At 45.2% G+C, this 23,390-nt stretch overlaps 4 protein-coding genes and 1 long non-coding RNA gene across 21 annotated transcripts in view; all 5 read left to right on the forward strand.

Annotated features, from left to right (window-relative positions):
• The first annotated feature begins 95 nt into the window (after nucleotides 1–95).
• On the forward strand, nucleotides 96–3,863 carry LOC101762977. Of its 16 annotated transcripts, none has more exons than XR_001163155.2 (9): nucleotides 96–632; nucleotides 736–938; nucleotides 1,351–1,457; nucleotides 1,701–2,129; nucleotides 2,243–2,286; nucleotides 2,409–2,535; nucleotides 2,620–2,685; nucleotides 2,801–2,877; nucleotides 3,465–3,863. It is a non-coding gene; the product is annotated as an uncharacterized LOC101762977 (long non-coding RNA). The 16 variants fall into 16 exon arrangements; XR_001163152.2 differs by having other exon boundaries at nucleotides 97–632; nucleotides 2,464–2,535; XR_001163151.2 differs by having other exon boundaries at nucleotides 1,701–2,286.
• Nucleotides 3,864–7,396: 3,533 nt separating this feature from the next.
• On the forward strand, nucleotides 7,397–8,473 carry LOC101774206 (glutathione S-transferase T3). Its single transcript, XM_012849151.1, has 2 exons — nucleotides 7,397–7,765; nucleotides 7,841–8,473. The coding sequence occupies exons 1-2, from the start codon at nucleotides 7,397–7,399 to the stop codon at nucleotides 8,471–8,473; spliced, it is 1,002 nt and encodes a 333-aa protein (XP_012704605.1).
• Nucleotides 8,474–12,031: 3,558 nt separating this feature from the next.
• LOC101763258 (peroxidase N) lies at nucleotides 12,032–13,828 on the forward strand. Its single transcript, XM_004985029.4, has 4 exons — nucleotides 12,032–12,327; nucleotides 12,427–12,609; nucleotides 12,733–12,898; nucleotides 13,046–13,828. Exons 1-4 carry the CDS (start codon nucleotides 12,091–12,093, stop codon nucleotides 13,456–13,458), a joined length of 999 nt encoding a protein of 332 aa, XP_004985086.1. The 5' UTR covers nucleotides 12,032–12,090; the 3' UTR covers nucleotides 13,459–13,828.
• A 1,213-nt stretch (nucleotides 13,829–15,041) lies between these two features.
• On the forward strand, nucleotides 15,042–17,121 carry LOC101763664 (peroxidase A2). The gene is made up of 4 exons (XM_004985030.3): nucleotides 15,042–15,415; nucleotides 15,501–15,692; nucleotides 16,226–16,388; nucleotides 16,507–17,121. Exons 1-4 carry the CDS (start codon nucleotides 15,167–15,169, stop codon nucleotides 16,923–16,925), a joined length of 1,023 nt encoding a protein of 340 aa, XP_004985087.2. The 5' UTR covers nucleotides 15,042–15,166; the 3' UTR covers nucleotides 16,926–17,121.
• A 2,852-nt stretch (nucleotides 17,122–19,973) lies between these two features.
• LOC101774611 (formin-like protein 6) overlaps nucleotides 19,974–23,390 on the forward strand; it is an 18,867-nt gene continuing 15,450 nt past the window's right edge. The window contains exons 1-3 of one of the 2 annotated variants that reach the window (XM_004987034.2): nucleotides 19,974–20,503; nucleotides 20,946–21,001; nucleotides 21,100–21,142. In XM_004987034.2, coding sequence (XP_004987091.1) covers nucleotides 20,033–20,503; nucleotides 20,946–21,001; nucleotides 21,100–21,142 — 570 coding nt within the window. In that variant the 5' untranslated portion in view covers nucleotides 19,974–20,032. The remainder of the gene's footprint in view (nucleotides 20,504–20,945; nucleotides 21,002–21,099; nucleotides 21,143–23,390) is intronic. The other variant, XM_022823372.1, reaches the window with a different exon arrangement.

Consider the following 23,390-nt stretch of genomic DNA (forward strand, 5'->3'; position numbering starts at 1 on the left):
TAATTAGTTTTATAATTAGATCATGTTTAATCCTTCTAATTAGCATCCGAACATCCGATGTGACAATGCTAAAGTTTACCATCCGGTATCACTCGCAGGCTCGCACAATCGCTCGCCCACCACGCCGCCTTCATTCACAGCTCCCCGATCCCATCGGCCCAATCCGCGTCGGCCCCCGCTCGGAGGAGGCGCAGCTCTCCGAGGAACGCTGCATCAACGAGCTCGACCTGCCTCTGCGTGCTGCACGAGATCGCGGCTCCGGCGTGATGACTCTCCAGTCCTGGGTCGAGATCGAGGCGGTCGGCACCACCACGACGCGCTCGAACTGCGGGGGCGACCCCAATCCCGTTCTCAATCCCCTACCCATCCCAATCGGCGGCAGCATGGAGTGATGGAGAAGGTGGACGCGGCCGGCTTCAACAACCTCCATGGGCGGTTCTCCGTTGCCGCCGCCACCCCGGTCTCGTGTGCTGGCCCATGGGAACAGGGAGGAGGTTAGGAGGAGGTGGCACGGTGGCGGCAGACCGATCCGGCAGTCAGGGGAGCTCGAGGGCGGCAACCCGCCATGCCCGCTCGGCCACCGGGCTTGGTCGTGTCACCGGATACATCCGGTGGTTATTTCTCACGGAGAGGTAAATCTTTGAATACATCTGATAGTTATTTGATAAATTGAAAATTTCTTCTTTACCAGAGTTCCAATTATCCTTTGCATATGTCCGTGATGGGTTAAAGCAGTCCCAGCTCCGGCAAAATCCAGACTGATCTGAGCGCAATACAAGGTGGTGTATTTGGGATTACCACCAGTTTCCCCAATTCGTTGCAGACTCAAGTCGATTTTGAGTCACCACTGGGATTCTACTGATACGAACAATGATGAGAGCTGTGCTTCTGTCAGTTGTGCCATTCCCCATTCAGGCGAGCAGGAACAGGCTCCTGAGGTGAGCAGCCGCACTATACTCATTCAACTATCTAAACTTAAGCCAATTCTTATTTCGATACTTAATCTGGCAAGATACCGCAAACAATTGGCAAGAACAGAATCCTTAAACTGTGTTATGCACTTACGCTACGACAATCTTCTGTGTGTTCTCATAAATTTAATTGTATTGGTTTAAAATAAATGCTTGGTTATGGTTGTGACACTCATGATGCTAATTGAAAGAACTGAAACAAAAAAAATGCAGTAGTTTGTCGACAATAGCATTGAAAACATTATCAGTGTTGTAGCATAATTTAGTTGATATGTTTGTTTAGTTCCACTTTACTTACAAATATTTTTCTGATCCATGCTGAACTCTGACTGGGTACAGATGCGCAACTGACTGTGCTCCCATTTTGTTCTTGCGTAAGATTGTAGGTGCCTTCAATTGCGCAGTATTAAATGGATGCATCAGTCTGTACAAAGTGGGGACATGGACACATGGTGGCATCTGGCTGCAGTTATATCAGAATTATTGGTATTTTTTCCATACCTGTCTTTCCTTTTTAAATTCCATTTGTTGGCACCATTGTGAAATATAGTTGATTTTGGGGAAAAATGGTGTCTGAATACTATTTCAGTAGCTAGCTGTTTTTTATAGATGCTATACTAAGATCAAATGAGTCTATGTTTACTGTGTGTAAGCAGGTTAGTATTTTGAGAAAACATAACCCTCACCGGCAGGCCAAGCATGCTAAATTTTTCCTTACCTTTAATGAAGGTTACATGATGAAGTCAGATTCCAACTGAGTTTGGGAACTTGAGAGGTACAATAGATCGTATGATGAAAGAGGGGAGAGGTGCAGAGTTTCATGTGCCAAGATAATGTTTCATCGACCACCGATGCAGAGGTTTGTTCCTGTCTTTATTTGTGCCAGCATTGCCCTGTTCGCAATATTGATTAGAAAAGTTAGATATAGTGTATATCGCAGTTGTAAAAAAAATCTGGTTGGATAGACTTGGTTATATGGATATTCTTTGCCGAGGTGTCGTATTCGAAAATTTTGTGGTACAACTTGTATAGCAAAATCAGTAGATGCATCTTTCAAGTTCCTGGTATATCATTCCTATGGAAGGCACGGTGTGGAAAATTCTTGTCTCTGTGAATGTTTTGTACTCATCGACTCAAATGCTCCCTGTCAGCTTCCAGGTGATTTTTCTTTGTTTTGGTTTTCCTCTATCAGCTTCTATTACTCATATGTACATCTCTTGGTTTGTTATGTGTAATGGTTTTTCTCTTTATTCTGTCACGCATGCGTGAAGGCATGTAGTGGATGGAAAAGGGGAGATAACTTCAAGAAGAGAAGGTAATGTCAAAATTATTTGGGATCTGAAACATGACAGTAGCCAGATTCTTCATTACCTTAGATCACTATTATTTCTGTTGCGTGATTTCATTTTTGTGAATACAAGTGATCTGTCTCCTCAGATAAAGAAATTCATTCTCCAAAGCCAGGCTCTTTCCTCATATATTTGTCTATCAGGGAATGGAACACCACGGTTGCGGGCACATATGTGCCAAAGGCACGATGGATGGTAGAGATGTTGAGTGTCTCGTGAGTACAGTCCTCTGCTTCATTTCCTCTTCTATACATACAGTACTATTGTACAGTCAATTTCTAAAATATCTTTTATACTAGTATGTGAAATGGGAAGATAATGTGCCTTAGGTTAATCCTAAAGAGAACTGCAGGTGGCTTCCAATGGTAAGAGCTCCAAGCTCCTATCGCCACTGCATATAATCTGTCCACTGAAATGACTAACAGAAGAAAATAGGCAGGAGTTTTGATACTGATTGGCTTATCTGTGCATGCATTGCAGGGAGCAAAGTCTACCTAGGTGATTGGCTAAGTTCTCACATTTTAGTTCAAGATTATATCTCCAGTAATTTTCCATAGGTAAAAAGAGAACTATAGTTGTTTTAATATTCTGTTTACCGAAAGCAGAAGATGATTATCACCATATTAGGTGTATCTAATAATTAGTTTCAAGTAGCTTGGCAAAACATGTTTAATATTTGGAATCAATCATTCAAATTAAGATAGCTTGGACTCCTTAGAATGTTTCCTCTGCTGTTGTAGAGCAAGAGCAACATTCTGTGATTTATTTGTGAAAAGTTGTGGCCTAGTTGGATCAAAAGTCACATTGCAAGTGTCTTGCTTAATTTTCATTTTTTATGCATTTTGATGAACATCACATATTTTTGGTGTGACGCACTCCTCTCACGAAACTTGCAGCAACCAGACAAGGAACCGGACATTGGAATTAACCAAGTAGGCATCAAGTATTGTGATTTAAAATAGGTGTCAAGTAAACAAACTCACTTGTTTCTTTTTTTTTTTTCCTTTCACGTAGGAGGCTTGCAGTAGTGTTAATCAAGCTTTTGCATAAATATCACTATAAATTATTTGATATCTTCTCAGTTGTTGTTTGACATGAACTATTTCAGATTAGTACATGTGATTGAGTTGTATTTTGTTTCAAGGTGCAGGTCGACAAATATTTGATAACAATTCAATCAAGTGTTGCTCTGCAATGACTGATAACAATTCAATCAAGTGTTACTCTGCAATGAAGGCTGAAGGTTCAATCAAGTGTTACTCTGCAATGAATTCAATCACGAGTCAAGTTTAAATTCGTGTCCAATTCCAAATGTGCTGAAAACCTTAAAGCTCTGTTCAGATGATGAGCAGCGTGCTCTGTTTACAATCAGCTCTGGTTATTATTTGATTAAATTTCGTGTGTGAAATGCTAAATGTTCTTGAAAAGCTCGAGTTTCTGAAGCTCACATGCGTCTTTTGAAGTGATTTTTTGTTTGTTTTATACTATATGACACTTTATTAATTACTATAAAAGAATTGATCAATGATAGAAATTAGAGGAAGTTTGGCATTTGTACTCATGTGAGGCCTATGAAATGATCAAGACCTTACTATAAAGAATTTGATGGCAGAGAAGTATCTTATGGCGGAGTAATCTTAGTATGCATGGTGTTGGAGATTACCAATGAACAATCTTAGTATACATTTTTGAGTCTTAGGTTTATGTGTATTTGGAGCATATACTTTTGAACATAATCGTTTGTTTTAATGTAATTGATAATTGATCATTACAAAACAATCTTGGAGGGTTTTGTTCTATAGCAATAATGTGGTTGGTGAATGACGTTACAAATTTTAAAATACTATATCGGGTTTTGAATAATTACTAGGAAAAAGTTTACCTATTTACTTTGTCCACTTAACCCCCTAAGTGTCCGCTTAACCCTTAAGCAAAATTTAGACTCATTTTATTCCTCCAAACTATTTTATTTGGTCCAATCTACCTTCTAATTAGATTTTTTTTTCTTCGCGTAATGAATTTTAATTTGATATTTTATCAATTGACTTGTAACATGATGATGCATGTTAAAAAAATATATTAGAATTTTTTCATGATTACTTTTAGTATCTAAGATCAATTTCGTATTAAATATTTCTAATCTATGAAAATAATCATAAAAAAATTTTAGTATAATTTTCTAACATGAGGCATCGTGTTTTGTATGTGCTTACAAAATTTGAACCTAAAATTCAACTCATACACGAAGAAAAAAAATTTAATTAGGGGGTAGATTAGACTAAATGAAATAGATCTGGGGAGTAAAGTGAGCTAAAATTTTATTCACGGGTTAAGCAGATAAAGTGGATAGGCGAGGGAAGTAAAATAGATTACCGTATCAACAAATAGCGCGTGCGTGGATGATCGAGTTCGCTCGTACTCAGACCTGCTTCCCCGCCACAGGCTGCCACGCCACGGTGCGGCGTGCCAAATGCTGTTGACTATGATGTGGCGCGTAGCACTGTAGCTGTTGCTAGCCAACCAAGCAGCCTATATCTCCACTCACATTCATCTCTCACCATTATTTTCCGAAGCACATAAACCAACAAACTATTTGACTGATGTGAATGTATTAACAACTATGCGAATTTGACTAGCGTTGTAATTACTGTATTATCAGCAATAAATATAGTTGGTCTATATATTGGTGCAGGTGCGGAGCTAGGAATTAAACCGAGGGGGGCGGTTGCTACAGTAATTATACACAGTGTTCAGCTGTTCGTTGGTGACGCCATTGAGACAACTCTCGAACAGGCAATTCATCAAACTCCATTCGTGTACTCATGCTGTCTTACACCAACATCAAGCAACTGACTAGCCAGCGCATCATGCAAAGCAGGGATAAGAAAAGTAGCAACACATCTTAATTCCTCATCAAAAGTTTATCTCAGTAGGCAGTAATTAGCCTTTATTTGAAGCAAGGAATAGAACTACAAAATAAGCAAAAGCAAGGAACAAAACTCCAAGCAAATAACCAACATGCCTACCTGCACTTGCCGATGGGCCATGATCGGTGAGCTTGTAACCAGGACACGGACCCTATTGAGGAACGCAGGAGCTGATGAGCTCGGAGTGGCGGATTGGACGGAGGCTGGCGAGAGCTCGGAGCGATGGAAGGGCCGAGGCGGGCGGGAGCTCGGAGCGGCGGACTCGCACGCATTGGCTGTTGAGTGACCGGTGTGCGCTGCTCAGATGTGTATTGTTTGGGCCTCAGTTCCTAGGCCTGTCGAATCAATGGAAATTTTGTTGGGCCAAGGGAGGCCGTGGCCCACGTTGGCCAACATGTTGCTCCGCCAGTGTGTTGGTGTACATGAATGTCATACATGGATCATTAATATATTTTTATAATATTTTATAATTTATAATACTATAAGATTCCTTTGTTATTATCGCTCCATCGTATATAAGGTTCAAGGTTTTTGTAATATGAATATAAGGTTCCTGATGTGTTCTCTATCCGTTGATGCTCGTAAGGTTTATCTCATTGAACAAGGGCTTGGAGGACGAGCTAAATGGGCGGGTAGCTATTGGGATCAAAATAATGGGATAACTCGATGAAAAACCATTTCAAAATGCATGTGGGAGGAAATACGGAAATGACGGTTACCAGACCAAAGCAGCACAGTTGGTCTCAAGTTGGAAGAGGAATTGAAGAAGCCATCGTGGCATCTTTGGAGGATAGAAATTTAGCTATCATTAGAGCAACTCCAGCAGACCCTCTAAATAGAGCCCCTACTTCTAATTAGGAGGCTAAGTAAAAAAAATGAAGTCCAGCAGGGCCCCTACTAGAGCCTCCATTTTAGGGAGGCCTCCAAATTCCCTCCCACACCCCCCATGCCTAGGGTCCCTTCGCAGCCCCCATCCACGGTTATTTTGGCGCGGAACACAAAACTCCGCACCCCTCCCTCCCGCGCGCGGCAGTCCGCTCGCCTCCCTCCATCTCGCTCGCGCCGCCCACCACCACCTCCATATATCCAGCGCGCAGACCCGCACCGCCTCCTTCCCTCTTCGTCTCTTTTCCCCCACCAGGACCTCGCTAGGTCGTGAGGAGGATAAGATCCAGGGGTTCTTCATCTGCTCGCCGGAGTTCGTCGCGCCCATGTGAGTAATCTGATTCGACCCGTTCCCATCCAAACTCCTGTTCCTTGCGTTCTCCTCGCGCGGATCCGTATCCAATAGTCACGCGTGGATCGATGCTCTCAGCTTGTGGACGGACACGAGACCAGCAGCCTTTTTGACCATGAGTGTGTGCGCGTGCTTGATGGCCTGCGTAAGGTTGATTGCAGGAGGAAAAGAGAGTTGTTTGTCCTGGCTAGGTGACGAGCATCTCTGCTACTGGCTGCTGATTGGCCTCTTGACACAGTGCATATCCAACACTCTGTAATTACATTGCATCCATGCATACGCGATTAGTAATTTGCTTTATCTCAGTTTTGCGGCTATTTGTGATGATACGCGATTTTTTCTTCTGGAATCTCCTTTTGTCAATTTTTTCAGGACTTGAACAATTCTGATTCCAGGTGCTGGTAACTTTCTTTTAGGATTAGGTGCTGGTAACTTGTAGGCGTGCCTCTGCAGAGTATTACTGATTGTAACGTCAATATTCAGGCACCAACTGGAGCTGCAGTCTGATTGATGCCCTGTGGTGTAGGAGTGCCAGCCTCACCCAGGCTTCCTGCAAAGATGAGGCATGGGCCATCAAACTAACATTTGTCTCATCTTGTTAATTTCCATATCTATTTATGTGTGATTCGTGATGTTTGTGTCTCTGCAATTATTCTTTTTAAAAGTAAGCTGTGCAATTCTTCTTTCCAGGTCTGATGGCAGTACATGTTTGCTTTCATGGTACTGATTATTGTTCTATAAAGTTTAGATGATAGGCAGGAGGTTAGGCAGCATGTAGCACCTAATCAGGACTAGGCAGTGAGAACAAATTATTATTTTCTAAGATTCAAATGTATAATTTTTAGATATTGCCAACCACTAACTTGTTTTTCTTTGCAGATGACAGCAGGAGGTGATTCTTGGACTGGCCTCATGTCCGATGAGACTGATGTCGATGCATTGAGCTTATCAATGCCACTTGAAGACAATGTCACTCCGGCAAGTGGTGGAAAAGGAAGCACCAAACGATCAAGCAATTACACTCCACAGGAGGATATGCAATTGTGCATGTCATGGGAGAGTATCAGCATGGATCCTATTGTTGCAAATGAGCAGCCGGGCAAGGCATATTGGAAAAGAATTGCTGAGCACTTCCATGCCAACCGCACTTTTCATTCTGATAAGAATGTAAACTCACTTGAGCATCGCTGGGACATGATTAAGAAGGAATGTGGAAAGTTTCAGGCCTGCTATGAGCAAGTTGAGCGTCGACATCCAAGCGGCGTACCATATAAGGAGCATGTAAGTGTAATTCTGTACCGATCATTTTCTATAGATTCCTTTGTGTTGCCATCAACTAACACTTACTTTTTTCAGCTTCTTGAAGCCCAAGCAATGTTCACTACCATGCCACCAAAGAAGGCATTTCAGTTTATTCACTGTTGGCTCAAGGTGAGGAATTGTCCCAAGTTTCAAGCAATAGATAAATCGCACAAGAGACCAAGGCCCAGCAAGTCTTCCACACTATCTGAGAAAGGTGCTGAAGAAGAAGAGGGAGATGAGAATGGTAAGAGTCAGACCTCTGATTCAGCACGGGCAAGCCAAACTAAGAGGCCAATTGGAAGGAAGGAAGCAAAGCAAAGGTTGAAGACCGGAGGAGATGCAGGTCCATATAAAGAAGCTATTGAGGAGTTGATCTTGGATAAGAAGGAGCAGAAGAAACTGAGGGAGGAGGAGAAAAAACTGAAGGAGGAGAGATGGAACGAGACGAGGATGATTCATCAGCAAAAGATATCCTTGGAAAAGGAAAAGTTCATGTGGGAGCAAGAACAAAGGATCATGTTCTGTGATGTGAGCACCTTGGATCCGGATCAAAAGACCTATGTGTTGGCAATGAGGGCACATATTGCAGCCCAAAAGATGGCTGCCTTCAATAGTGGATTTGGCAGTGGGTTTGATGGTGGGTTTGACTCTTCTAAAGGTGGTGATGTCAATGGAGCATCACAATAGGTATGTATTATGGTAGCATGCTTCATTATCGATCATTTTGTCCTTGTGTTGTTCATTCCATTTGACCTATTTAATTTTGTTTTGATGTGATGGCGTTGTTGTATATCCACATGTATATGGAACTGATGCATTGAGCATTCTAGTATTGCAGTCCCTTGTACTGAATTTTGGTATATGGTAGCATGTTATATTTCTGATTGCATATTTTTTACAATGCAGGCTGCAGTTCTTGAAAGGGTCCAGTGTCTTCACTCTCCAAGTCTATTTGCACGTTTGTTACAATTAGAATATTTTTAGTCTTGGTTAAAATATTTGTATTTTGTGGCTTCACATGGATGTAACTTCAACTCACGTGCTTGTTCAAACTGTGTGATGGTTTTGCATTTTAAAGTTAGTGAGCTGGGAATATGGTCATTTTCATATTTAAATTTTTTGAATTTAAATATGGATCGTGTGTTTGAAATCATGAATTTAGAAATAGTCCACTACACATTATTAATATTTTAGTTTGAATTAATGTTGTGTGAAATGAAGAATATACATCGAGGATATGTGTGTGTGAAAGTAAAAGAAGAAATAAATAGGAGTTCAAATTTAGAGGCCCTTGCTGGAGTTGGTTGTAGAAAACAGACCCCTAGGAAGTAGGGGGAGCCCCTATTCAAGAAGTAGGGGCCTCTGTTTAGGGACTATTGCTGGAGTTGCTCTTAGTCCATATTTACTTTGTCAAATTTTGATACTACGTGTGTTCTATGAATATAAAACACATGTTCAATATATTTTTTTAAGAAAAAACACCGCACGTACAATGAGATTATATCGGAATTTAAATTATACCTTATCAATTAATAGCGTGTGTGTGCCGCACGCGCATGCATGCTTTTTAGGCACTATAGTTTTAAGAAACATTGTATAATCATTTTCATAAATTTTGGAGTTTTAGAAACTCAATCCAAGACTTCATTTTTTCTAAACCATGCTTTTTTACGCCTTTGGCTCATAAAATTGTAGTTTTTATACCTTTGTTTTCTAGTATAAAACAACAACACCCAACACATGCCCTTCTAATAATTCTATGGAATTTTGGTATTTTTATGCAATGATTCACGTAATTGATGAGCCTAAAAATAAAATATATATATAGGATTGTATAGGAAAGTTAGACTTGCTTTAAATTGTTTTTTTATTTTTAAGAAGTTTTCAGCTTTGTCACCACCGAATCAACTCGTCAACCTAGATGTGTATCTCTCTCTTGACTTCTGAGTTACTCAACACAACAAGAATTAAATTTCGTACTCTCTCCATTTTAAATTATAGGTTATTTTGGCTTTTCTAAGTTAATAACTTTTATTATGAATCAAGACATAGGGTATATTTAGATAAATAGCAAAAACTTGTGAACCTAAAAAAGCCAAAATGATTTATAATTTAGGACGGAGGGAGTATATCGCTAACCTCTCAATCTAACGACCAATGATATCTTGTTGTTGTTAGTCATAACAAAAGGGAACAAAATGTAAACCAACTTGAGATTGAGAGTTTGAAAAAACAATTGCGCATAGAGTAGATGCGGTAAAAGTTTACCAAAATGTAAGTGAACTGCTAGAGAGGAGCAGAAGTTTGCGCTGATCCTTTTGAACCTAAAGAAGACTCTAGTAATACTGCTAAGTAGCAAATTAAATAAATAAAGTAAAATGATCTAAATTTAATTACATTCGAAATTTGAATTGATCATATACGACTACCTATTAACCGAGGAGAAAGCAGGAGAATAGATGAGGATGAGCAACATAGTCCAATTAGAGAATCTCGTGGGAAGGATTATTGTTTACTGCCGCTTCTTCCCGGACAAATGTTTGGGGCTGATGCTACTTCTATCACTTCTGGGCCCCTTTTTAGCTCGTCCAGTTCATCCAAGGATGCGGGCCGCGGCGGACCGGTGCTGATGAGTTGTTGAGGCATCAGTGGCAAGATACTTTGCACGGCACAGCGAAACAAATTCCGTTCTCTAGTGGCAAAGTGGCAAGATACACGTCGCGTGCAGAACAACATTGTGTTTTCGCCATATTTTAACAAGTGGGAATGGGCACTATAACGGACGCATCTTACGGTGCATGCATTGCTGCACGATGTAGAAGTCTGAGATACATGCATGCAGATTTGTGTGGTGCGCAGTGCACTAACCGCGATAACTCATCCATTGGACTACCATCAAGGGGATGTTACGGAACGTCACGCAGTCGGTCAGTAGGCACACGGCAATGGAAACTACGCCGGCCGCACAATGGCTTCTCGCATGCGGGGACTAATAAACAATGCGATCCCTTCATCTGAATCTTGCGATAAAACCATGCTGCTTGCATAATGGGCTGTGCCTAACACTGTCATAAGACACGACCTGTGCATGCCGACGTACTTCTGGCATGTTTGCTGCATCTCTCTCTATCAGGCTACACGCGCGGAATTGGCTGATTGGTTCATGCTCATCGCAGGCAGCCGCCGCGGCCGTCCCCAATGTCCACGCAAAACGTGCATTAATTAGCGCCATTACATTACATTACTCCACCTGCGCTTTGGTTGGAGCTCCACTACCGTACCACTCGTAGCTAGTGCGTGTGCAGGGATTTTACAGTGCTCGTCACCTGATTAGACACTGGAGCCACGTAGAAAAATGCAAGAAGATCGATCGATCAGTGCGCCCGCCTGCACGCGCGTTGACACATCACTCAGCCAGCCGCCGGCCGGCTTACTCATCCTCGATCCTATCGGTTATTTCATAGAGCAAGTACATTGGTATTATCTAATACGCGGTCTTATATATTGACATATAATTTTGAGACGACGACTTAACCAACAACCTATACAATAAGGGGGTGTTTGGGAGGAGGGGGCTAAATTTTAGCCCCCGTCACATCGAATGTTTGGACACTAATTAGGAGTATTAAACCTAGATTAATTACAAAACTAATTACATAACCTCTAGGCTAAATCGCGAGATGAATCTATTAAGTCTAATTAGTCCATGATTTGACAATGTGGTGCTACAGTAACCATTCACTAATGATGGATTAATTAGGCTTAATAGATTCGTCTCGCGATTTAGCCTAGGGGTTCTGCAATTAGTTTTGTAATTAGCTTATATTTAGTCCTCCTAATTAGTATCCGAATATCCGATGTGACAGGGCTAAAGTTTAGCCCCTGGTATCCAAACACCCCCTAAGTTATCTTTTTAAGTTGTCTCATAATAATTTTATTTCCTTAATTTGTGTATAGAAAAAAAATATTATGAATTGTATGTAACCGCAACTCGTACAATGGTAAAATAGACGTCTCATAGTCTTAAAATCTAGCCTGTTGTTTTTGCAAAACAACGATCTTTTTCTCTTTCCTTATCCTCTCTCTTCCACGATCAGCAAAAATTCTATGTGATATTACTGTAACTATATATCCGTTCTTTAAAAAAACAGTAACCATGCATCCCATGACGTCGGCACTAATCGCTAGCTTTAAGCCGGCTATATATATAAGAGTTGGAGCTAGGAGGCTAAGGAGCTAACACAGCTGACACGGTAGCGCAGAGCGAACAGCGCGGCAGGCTGCGGATCGGAGAGATCGACGACATGGAGCACAACTACTCCTGCAGCAGAGACGTGAACTGCCTGGCGGCCCTGCTGCTCGCCGCGCTGTGCCTGGGCGCCGCCGTGGTGGCGCGGGGCCAGCTGACGGACGACTTCTACGACGACTGCTGCCCGCAGGCGGAGGACATCGTCAAGGCGCGCGTGTCCGCCGCGATGAAGGCCGAGGCCCGCATGGGCGCCTCCCTGCTCAGGCTCCACTTCCACGACTGCTTCGTCAACGTACGTGCCCCCACTCGATCTTCAGGTTCATGACTATTATTATGTACGTACTGCTGGTCACTGAAAAAGACTTGGCTGCACTGCATGGACACGTTGCAGGGTTGCGACGGGTCCATCCTGCTGGACGGGAGCAACAGCGAGAAGCTGGCGGGGCCGAACCTGAACTCGGCCAGGGGGTTCGAGGTCGTCGACGCCATCAAGGCCGACCTCGAGAAGGCGTGCCCGGGGGTCGTCTCCTGCGCCGACGTCCTCGCCCTCGCCGCCAAGTACGGAGTGTTGCTGGTACGTCGTCCCTCTTCTTCCCAATCTCGACTGAACATTCGCACAGTTAGTGCTTCAGTGGTCAAGCAGCCATCGAGTGATCACGTACGCTCGCTGAAAACATACGACGTATTATTTCTTCAGAGCGGTGGGCCGGACTACGACGTCCTGCTGGGCAGGAGGGACGGCCTGGTGGCGAACCAGTCCGGTGCTAACAGCAACCTGCCTGGACCGTTCGACCCCATCAGCGACATCATAAAGAAGTTCAGGGACGTGGGTCTGAACACAACCGACGTGGTCGTTTTATCAGGTACTTGGCTCCATTTCCAGCTTCCACGCACCCAATTTCACAGCTAGCTGCACAATACTCTCGATCGTTCATGCCAAAGCCTGATGCCTGGACGAGTGGACGTGTCAATTGACCCGATATTCATGACGGCCATGAACACTTACGCAGGAGGCCACACGATCGGCCGGGGGCGGTGCACGCTGTTCAGCAACCGGCTGTCCAACTTCTCGGCGACGAGCTCCGTGGACCCGACGCTGGACTCGTCCCTGGCGTCCAGCCTGCAAGCCCTCTGCCGGGGCGGGGACGGCAACCAGACGGCGGCGCTGGACGCCGGCTCCGCGGACGCGTTCGACAACCACTACTTCCAGAACCTGCTCAGCCAGAAGGGCCTCCTGTCCTCCGACCAGGGCCTCTTCTCCGGCGCCGGCGCCAACGCCACCAAGGCGCTCGTGCAGCTCTACGGCGCCAACAGCGAGCGCTTCCTCTGCGACTTCGGCCGCTCCATGGTCAAGATGGGCAACATCCTCCCCCTCACCGGCTCCGCCGGCCAGATCCGCAAGAACTGCCGCGCCGTCAACTGAGCGCGAGACACCCATCGATCGCTGCGCGTGCGTGTCTGCCATGCACGGCCTCAAAAGTGAGCTCTCGTGCGTCGGCTAGGCGTGTGGTCGTTGCCCCTTGAAAGAGTATTTCGTTTGCCTTAAGCTAGGGTTCGTCGATCGACAATAATAGTATGATGAGACAGACAGCGTATCAGTTCCGATAGATGAGTGGTAGCTATTGGCCACCCTTTTGCTACAACTACAGCCCATGCGAGCGGATGAAGGAATCTGTAACCGCCGCTAGCTACAGTGCCCGATCAATTATCAGTAGGTGCGTTGCGTTCGCCGATCGATGTTCCCTTGAACAAGCAAGAAAGAAAATAAATGCCATCGAGTGCTTTGTGAGAAACTTGAGATGCCTTGGCACGCATTTATTCATAACTCCCGGTCACATAATCGCATCGCGCTCCCTTTTCTGCTCCGTTCTGAGAATGATGCCTCGCCTTCTCTCCATGATTGGCGGTACTGCAGATTAGGACTTGTGCGAACCGATCTGCAAACTGTCCTTTTGACCTATAAAGTGGCCCACATAAACAGCTCTCTGTACCTTCACTAGGTACTGTAAAGTATGAGAGCTGATCGTGACCGGGAAACAAGAGCTCATCGTTATCCCTGCGAGTTATACCCGTGGCCCCTCCTTTCATTTTTAGTAAGCATATTTGGATTTTTTTAAAAATCTTTAGAGGTTACACCTCAAAAAAAATCTTTAGATGTACAATTCAATTACAAATTTCTCTTAAAATATACCATCAATGGCTATAAGTCAATACTGTATTAAAAGATATTCGAATACTAATACATTTGTATGACTTCATACACTAATAAGCATACATGAACTTTGACTAATTGTCAATGCGATTCTTTAAAATCCTAATGCGCCTACTAGTATACTAGAAATGGGAGGGAGTACTGACCAATTGCATGCTATGCGTAGCGATCATCAAATCAGCAACTAACGTACGTCTATTGCCTATTGGAATCATTGCCCTCTTCATCGTTCGAAGTCCAAACTAACTGGCGCCAGGCTGCCAGCATGGCTCCGTACGACTGCGACTGTTTGTTGAGAGAAACTGCAAATCATGTAGAGCGTTACGCAAAAGTAGCCTCCTTAATTTTCATCTGAACAAATCCTGGTACTTTCAGCTTCAGCTGCGTACATTGCGCACAGCAAGTGCGAGCACGTACTGGGCGTGCCAGTTGCAGATTAAAGCTCCCGTTGACTGACAACCTTGCACGGTACGGTAGGCACAGCTGCTCGTATGCTCCACCGCAGCAAACCAAACTAGTTGTCGTACTGCATTATGTTGTTGGCACTCTATCAACGGCTTATGACTTGTGAGATTAGGATTAGGTGCGGTGGCAGGCTAGTTAAGACACCGAGATATGCCCATGCAGACACTGATTATCTGGTATGAAATGCGTGGTGTCTCTGCTCGCGCCCCTGCATGCATAATGGGCGCAATCTGAATTCTGAAAACGACCCGGTGACGGAAGCGTTGCCAGCTGAAAATGTGCCGCCGACCCGAACGAGATGATTTGCCCCATGCTTCAGATGCAAGAAAAGGGGCGCGCTCCCTGTGCCCAAACGGGCACAACTACCAGTGAGCACCGTGGCTATAAGACTCGCCGGCGCAAGAGTGAACCGACGACAGAGCCATACGACGCTGTGATTGTGAACGCAAGATCAATGGCCCCGTCGCGCCGTGGCCGCATGTCGTGTAGTCCTCATCAGCTGGTCGTCGTCCTGCTGTCCGCCGCCGCCGCGCTGGGGTTCGGCGTCCGGGCCGGCGCGGCGCAGCTGTGCGGAGAGTACTACGACCGGACGTGCCCCGACGTGCACCGGATCGTGCGGCGGGTGCTGAAGAAGGCGCACGAGGCCGACGCGCGCATCTACGCCAGCCTCACCCGCCTCCACTTCCACGACTGCTTCGTCCAGGTAATAAGAAGGCCACAGCGCCCCGCGTTTGCTTATCGCTCTGTCCGCGACGTTCTGAGCTCATGTGCGTGCTGTGTTTCTCCAGGGCTGCGACGGGTCGATCCTGCTGGACAACAGCTCGAGCATCGTGTCGGAGAAGTTCGCGGCGCCCAACAACAACTCGGCGCGCGGGTACCCCGTGGTGGACGCCGTCAAGGCCGCGCTGGAGGAAGCATGCCCCGGCGTCGTCTCCTGCGCCGACATCCTCGCCATCGCCGCCAAGATCTCCGTCGAGCTGGTGAGGTTTTTCTCCCTCTTTTTTTTTTCTCTAGTAGCAGCCTGCAAATGTACGCAACGATCGATCGGTGCACCATTAGCCCTCACTAATGCACTAAGTACCACATTAAACTCGTTTGGAGCTTGAAGCTGTTAAACGTTATTAATGAACTGATGATTAACAAACCGGCATTGTTCACGAAGATTTGACGCGAGCACAGCAGCAGACTGTCGACTGGCACTGCACTAGGCCGGAAGGCAATAATTTTGTAGCTCCGAGCCTGGACCTGGAGCAATAATTCCAAAGCCGTCGGTGCAAAAATAATTGAACTAGCTAGTGGAGATCTATGAGAAGAAGCTGACAAAACCGCGCAATTTTAAAGGCATGCAAAACAGTAGTACTACGGCGTGGATATTCACACGTCACGTCCATCGGCTCTCAGCACGGTCTCTAGTTAGGTCGCGCCAATCCTTTCCGTGCCGCTCTTTAATCCAGCACGGCCACATGACGCGTGGGTCCCATGTCTGCATGCACGCACGGACGCACGCATGCAGTCCGGCGGGCCCCGGTGGCGCGTGCCGCTCGGCCGGCGCGACGGCACCACCGCCAACATCACCGCCGCCAACGACCTCCCGAGCCCCTTCGACAACCTCACCGCGCTCCAGCAGAAGTTCGGCGCCGTCGGCCTCGACGACACCGACCTCGTCGCCCTCTCAGGTAAAAGGAGACCCCAACTCCATCGTCAACCGGTGCCTCTCGTCATCATCATCCTGCACGAACAGAGATGAGATCGAGATCATGGCGATTTACCTCAGCTCGCTCTCGCTGCTTGCAGGGGCGCACACGTTCGGGCGGGTGCAGTGCCAGTTCGTGACGCCGCGGCTGTACAACTTCAGCGGGACGAACCGGCCGGACCCGACGCTGGACAGGGGGTACCGGGCGTTCCTCTCCCTGCGGTGCCCCAGGGGCGGGGACGGGACGGCGCTCAACGACCTCGACCCGACCACGCCGGACGCCTTCGACAACAGCTACTACACCAACATCGAGGCGCGCCGGGGGACGCTGCAGTCCGACCAGGAGCTGCTGTCGACGCCCGGCGCGCCCACGGCGGCGATCGTCGGCCGGTTCGCCGGCAGTCAGAAGGCGTTCTTCAAGAGCTTCGCGAGGTCCATGATCAACATGGGGAACATCGAGGTGCTGACGGGGAGCCAGGGTGAGGTCAGGAAGAACTGTAGAGTGGTCAATGGAAGCTAGGCGCCCGCGGAGGATGTATACGTACTACTAGTAGCTGTGTAAATGTGGTATGTTCAAGTCAAACTGTGTGAGCAGTTCTGCTGTAATGTATGATATGCCTGCAAACATGTGTGTATAGTTGAGATTTTGATGCAACGATCAATTTGCTTTTTTTCCTATGGAGATTCAATAAAGTGATATCTGCATTTTGATTCAATAAGCTAACTCGCATGATCACAAAATTGGCGCGAAGGGTTAAAACTTGCAAAGTTCGTTCCATTCATCCATTGTCGACCCGAGTTTCACTTGATTGACCGCGGCTTCTGATGAAAATCATGCGGCAAGCCCTACTGCATTTGCTGCGCGTCTCTGGTTTGATACGAGTATATGACTTGGAGGTCAGTAATGACTGATCATACAATGCGTGAACTGCTTTGATTTTATCAGGTTGGTATGAGTTCAGTGAGTAATCTGAACATGATGTAATTTTTCCAAGCAATTTAGAAAAATTCCAACTATGTTATTTGTGTCAACTATATAATTAGTCAAGAAGCTTAATCTACAAATTGTGCTGTCATTAATACCATCACTATTGATCCAAAAATCCCAACAAATTGTGTAAGTGTGTATGTTAGGTTTAATCTCACATTGAAAATTGGCGAAGAAGATTACAACTTAGGGTAGCCTATAGCCTTCGTCTACATATTAGACTAATCTTAATCTTGTAGTTTGAGTTAGGTTCGAAACTTCGTTGCGGTCCGGTAGATTTAGCCCTTAATAGGATGCCATCTCGTAGGTATGACGAGCCGCACAATTAATATTGCAGTGCTGATCCTATGGCTAATTGCATTTTTATTATTTTACAAAATACAATTATATATGTGTTGAGACACCCCCTGACATGATGGCTAATTATTCCTCTATATGAGTTGCGGTGCCAGGGATTTAGATGTTAGCAGCTTTCTACGCTGATGCACTATGTAGCCTCCTCGAGTTAGCTCTGGGCATGACGATGGTCTCTTATTACTTTCGTCTTAAGTTAACCATAGCACAGCCTACGAATTTCAAATTGATTTCTTTTTTAGGCAAAATTCAAATTGATTTCCAGAAAACATCAATCACATGGAAGCCATAGCAAGAGTGTATCGAGCAAATCCGCGCCATCCGCAGATTGCTAATGGAACCTACTCCGAATATCGGTACATGTGACGGCAGATCCGATCGGCGCGCCTGAGAGCATGTTTGGTTACATGGCTTAGATCTAGCCTAGTTAAGATTTAGCCATGGCCAAATAGGACCAGGCTGCATTAGTACATGGTCTTCATGTTTGATTTGGTGGCTTAGGCCGGCCTGTCCTTGTAAGCTTTGGTTACCTGGTTTGCACTGTGTGTGGTCACCTCCTCTTCGTTCTTGGTGAGTGTAACTCGGTCAGCCGCTCACACCATTCAGCGTGCAGCTTCAACTCATGCTCGCCACGCACTCCTCCTCCATCTCCTCAGAGCACGTGGCAAGTACCGCCTCATGCTAGGCAACTATCCCTGGCCCTCGTGCCGGCCAGCGTGCTCAGCGAGAACGACGGCAATACGGCACCATCTAGCGCCTCCTACATCACAACTTCCTCGCGAAACACTGCACCCGTCGCCTGAAGCTGTTCGTGCCCGCGTGTTGCTGGATGTGCTGTTTCCTAGTCCAATTTCCTCACGTTGCTTCAGTTTCCCCATCGAATTTTCCTTCTCCGATCCAATTTAATTAATCCAATTTGATATGAAGCAAAAAAAATTGCCCTCTGATCCAATTTACCCAATCCAATTTCTACAGTCCAGTTTCATCCATCCGATTCCAGTTTTCCCGGTCCAAATTCTCTGATCCAATTTCATCCATCCGATTTGCTCCTGTATCCATCGGGTTGGTCCAAACATGCTTCTCCGGCCATCCGCAACGAGTAGAGGAATGACCGCGAGTCAGAATCAATCAGCAGCACGGACGGAAAGATGCAAATTTGGAGAGGTGGTGGAGGTCAACGGAGCACCTCGGTGACAGTGGTGTCGAGGAGCGTCGGGCGTCATGAGCGATCAAGCACCTTGGCGGATGGCGGCATCAGGAGCACCCGCTGCCGTGCTTGATGGACCTGCCCTGCTATCGCTCAACGGTGAGAGCGCGGAGAGGTGAAGGGAATCGCCGCGGTGTGTGTACAGGCGCTCCGCTTAGCCCGGCTTAGCTACTACGGGCGTACTAGTGGCCGACTTTGGTGCTCTGCTGATCTGACTATATACTCTGGACATGCAACCAAACAATCACAAGCTACGTTAGACTAAGCAGATTTTATAGATGTTTGGTTGCCTGTATCAGCCCTCAGCTAGGCTCTACCGGTGCAAGATTTCCTGTTTGTTTGGTTTGCGTATCTGCTCGGTCAGGCTCCGCTCGTGTAAGATTCCCTCCGTAACTAGGCTTTGCCGTTTTTGCCGGACCAGGCTCGCGTGGTGCAGGTAATTAGCCATCTAATGATGTTATTACTACATTATTAGCACATATTAAATGATATTAACATATTTCGATTAATATTAAGGAGTAATAAGATAAACTAAGAGCTATAAGATAATAGTTTCTTCGTAATAAATGTCATTACGATGATTATTTATATATTTTTATCTCATGCAATCCGTCCTCGTCCGAGCAACCAAACAGCTTCTCGGGAGAGCCTGATCCGTGCGAGAAGGCAACCAAATATTATGCTCCTGCATGCAATGGGCCTAGCTCGGGAGAGCTAGGCTTTGGTGCGAGCTAGGCTAGACTCCTTCAGACAACCAAACAGGACCTTAGGGTTCCTTTGGTAGGGCTCCAATTCCGATTTCTGCTGCGGCTTCAGCCGTACCAAACAGTTCGATAAAATCGGTTTCACCACGGGAACACTTGAGGAGTCGGAGTTTTATACGGAGAAGTAAAAAAAAAATCATTTTAGGAGGAGTAGGAACCCTGCGAAAGGAGACCTTGACCAGCAAACAAACACAACCTGAAATTACCCCAACCAGGCAACCAACACGCACGCCACGAGCCGGATTCAAACGATTTCAAAAGGGCGACCCCACCGCCGGGGTCCACGGCTCCCGTTTCCGCCCGCGCCACACGCCATGGCCTCCTCCCCGCCGCGCGGCCAGCCCGCCACCGCCGCCCCGCCGGCGCCCGCGGCCACCACGTCCCCGCAGGTGCCCGCCGCCTCCCACCCGCTCCCCCGCGCGTTCCTCGCCTCCTCCTCCCCACGCGCCGCGGCGGCGGCACCACCGGTGCCCCCGCTCTTCACCGGCCGCCCGCTAAACCCTAGCGCTCCAGGCCACGCCTCCTCCGCGCCCCACGGCATCCTCTACCCCGTCACGAAACCCATCTCCACCTCCGCGGCCGCGCAGCTCCGCCGCGTTCCCCCCATGGCCGTCGGGTACCCCCGCGCCCACCCCGTCGCCGTCCCCATCGCGCAGCCGCCGCAGCCCCTGGTGCACTCGCAGCCCCGTTCATTCGCGGCCGTTCCTCGGGCTCTGGTGGCGGGCGTGGTGGCGCGTCCCGAGCAACAACCTCCGCGAGGAGTTCCAATAGCTCCGCAGCCCAAGGTTCGTGATTTTTTTTTGTTGTGAGTTCTGAATGGAAGGGGAATTGGACTGAAGCTCGAACCGTTCATCGATTCTCTAACGCTTTGGTCATTTTTCAGTTAAATGTTTGTCTTTTGTCTTGGTTGTCCTGTAAATTTTAAATATTAAGTCTGGTTGTGCGCATTGCTAGGGCCAGATAGGCAGGATTAAGCGTTTAATTAATTATCTGGCATGCTAAGGTGGAAATACTGTGATTTATGGTAACTTGAGTGGTTAGACATTGGGAATTCAGCCCTAGTAAATTGCTGGTGGGAATAGAGCACAGTACATGTTGTTAAAGCATGTTAATTGTTTTTAGATGGTACTAATCTGTTTCGGGTATGGTTTTGGTTAGGATGTATTAATTTTGGAGCTCCCTTGAATATTAATATTGTTTTTGTACGCTTGTATTGGAACTTCTTAGGTTAATCCAGTCCCCCCTGGTGCTCCATCTAGTGAGCAGGTCAACCCAAAGGACAGGTATACAACAAAACAACAATAATGTATATGTTTTTTTTTCTTTTGGAATGAAAATTTCTTACATCACAATTTTTCATTTGTCTTCACTTCTGGGAAAGGAGCAGAGAAGACACTACGACTGTGGTGATTAATGACCGCAAAGTAAGTGCTTAATAGTTTACATTTTCTTTTGCACTCACTTAGCCCAGTGGCGAATCTAGGATTTTAGGTCAAGGTATGCATCCAAAAAAATGATACACAATTCGGTAAATCCATTTACCAATTCGGTAATAAGGTTTAAATTCATGGATAAAGTAGAAACCATATCCATTAAATACAATATAAATAGTTTCAAAGCCAAACTGATAATTGAAATATATGCATAGAGTACCAGAGACTTACAACGTTACTATAATGACGTTTTTATTCGACGCTTCCGAAGGGACATAAATGTCTCAATTATATCATCTTCATCAACTTCAAAGAAAATATCTCGCTCAATAAAAGTGACTAGACAATCATCCAAAAGACTATCTCCCATCTTATTTCGTAACTTTGTTTTCACTAAAACCATTGCAGAAAACACCCTTTCAACACTTGCTGTTGCCACAGGTAGAAGCAATACCAATTTAAGAAGCTCATAGACCATATCATACACTTTATGCCTCTTTGTTTGGACAAGCTTAAATGAGAGGTCAACAATATTGTCTAGACCTTTGAATCTATCATCCTTCCTGATGTCATCAATATAATTATCTAGCTGCAATTCAAGTCTGAGCAAATTATTATTTGAGAAGTCCTTTGGGTAGAACTTAGCTAGTCTGCGTAGCTTCTGTGCATCAAAAGACTCAAATGAATTAGAAGGATTGAAGGCTGCCATACAAGACATCAACTCCATGTTAATCTCATCAAACCGATTATCAAGTTCTTGACTTATTTGATCAATGACGCCAATATATACTTCTCTTCTAAAGTGGTCATCATTGGTTTGCTTTCGAGCACGAGATTTCCTTGCTGATTTTCCATAAGGAACATAATCACCATCCATAGCAGGAACATCAACACCATGTTTATCACAAAACGAGGTGACCCTCTGAAGAAAATTATCCCAGCCATTTGACCTCAATTCTTGCATTCTTTTCTTTGCCACATTAACAAGTGATACTGCATTAAGAATGTCTTGCTCCCTTCTTTGCAAACACTCAGATAACTCATTTGTGTATCCAAGAATAATATACATTAAGTGTGCAAAGAAAACAAACTCAAAGGTCTCAAATGCTCCCGTCACAAAATGTATTTTGGTCCAATCATCCTTATATGTCGAATCATCCCCAAGATCAACCAGTACATCGTGGATTGATTCATACATAGTAATGATGCTGCATATGGTTTTGTAATGAGATCCCCATCGAGTATCTCCAGGTCTAGGCAAACCCATCTCTTGATGTAATCCAGTTCCAGATTCAATTTCACCACAGTCAAGTGCTTTCTTGACATTCTCAAGCCTTGCATTTCTAAGCATGTCATGGCGCTTACAAGAAACTCCAACAATATTCAACAAGATAGATACTTGATCAAAAAAGAAGCTACAATCAGTATTTCCTTTAGCAACAGCAACAAGAACCAATTGGAGTTGATGAGCAAAACAATGAATATAATAAGCAGAAGGTGATTCTTGCATGATCAATGTTTTCAACCCTTTAATATCTCCTTTCATGTTGCTAGCCCCATCATATCCTTGACCACGGATTTGAGTCAAACTCAAGCCATGACTTAAAAGTAAAGCTTCAATTGCATTCTTCAGTGATAAAGAGGTAGTATCATCTACATGAACAACTCCAATAAAATGCTCACATGGCCTTCCCAATTTATCAACATAACGCAAGCAAAGAGCTAGTTGTTCTTTATGTGATATATCACTAGACTCATCAGCTAAAATTGCATAAGGCTCATCACCAAGTTCTTCAATTATTTTCTTTCTAGTTTCTAGGGCACAGCAGTGAATAATTTGCTTTTGTATGTCTGGGCTAGTTAAGGTACAGTTACCTGGAGCATTCTCCAAAACATACTTATTCACTTCTTCACTATTTCCGGCAAGAAATTTCAAAAGTTCAATGAAGTTCCCTCTGTTGCTAGATTCTTTACTTTCATCATGTCCACGAAACGCCAACCCTTGATGCAAAAGAAACTTGATACACCTAAGTGAATAAGTCAACCTTTTCTTATAAAGTCGAAGATCCTCATCACTCCACTTCTGAATATTATAATCAATTGCTACCTTGGGATTTGTAAAGCCAATATATCTCTCTTGAGCTGCGATATGTGACTTCGAACCCAAATGTTTGAGAAGTGCCTTCTCTCCTATATTCCAATTATTCCAGCCATCAACAGTAAATGCCTCTGACCCTGT

Source organism: Setaria italica, chromosome IX, assembly GCF_000263155.2.
Source record: "Setaria italica strain Yugu1 chromosome IX, Setaria_italica_v2.0, whole genome shotgun sequence".
Classification (NCBI taxonomy): domain Eukaryota; kingdom Viridiplantae; phylum Streptophyta; class Magnoliopsida; order Poales; family Poaceae; genus Setaria; species Setaria italica.

Bases quoted from the DNA above. Each gene is read 5' to 3' on its own strand.
- LOC101774206 (XM_012849151.1), top strand. From the start codon at position 7,397: ATGTCCGATGAGACTGATGTCGATGCATTGAGCTTATCAATGCCACTT. The intron at 7,766-7,840 runs GTAAGTGTAATT...TACTTTTTTCAG, and splicing joins GCGTACCATATAAGGAGCAT to CTTCTTGAAGCCCAAGCAAT.
- LOC101763258 (XM_004985029.4), top strand. From the start codon at position 12,091: ATGGAGCACAACTACTCCTGCAGCAGAGACGTGAACTGCCTGGCGGCC. The intron at 12,610-12,732 runs GTACGTCGTCCC...TTATTTCTTCAG, and splicing joins CCAAGTACGGAGTGTTGCTG to AGCGGTGGGCCGGACTACGA. The intron at 12,899-13,045 runs GTACTTGGCTCC...ACACTTACGCAG, and splicing joins CGACGTGGTCGTTTTATCAG to GAGGCCACACGATCGGCCGG.
- LOC101763664 (XM_004985030.3), top strand. From the start codon at position 15,167: ATGGCCCCGTCGCGCCGTGGCCGCATGTCGTGTAGTCCTCATCAGCTG. The intron at 15,416-15,500 runs GTAATAAGAAGG...GTGTTTCTCCAG, and splicing joins TCCACGACTGCTTCGTCCAG to GGCTGCGACGGGTCGATCCT. The intron at 16,389-16,506 runs GTAAAAGGAGAC...CGCTGCTTGCAG, and splicing joins CGACCTCGTCGCCCTCTCAG to GGGCGCACACGTTCGGGCGG.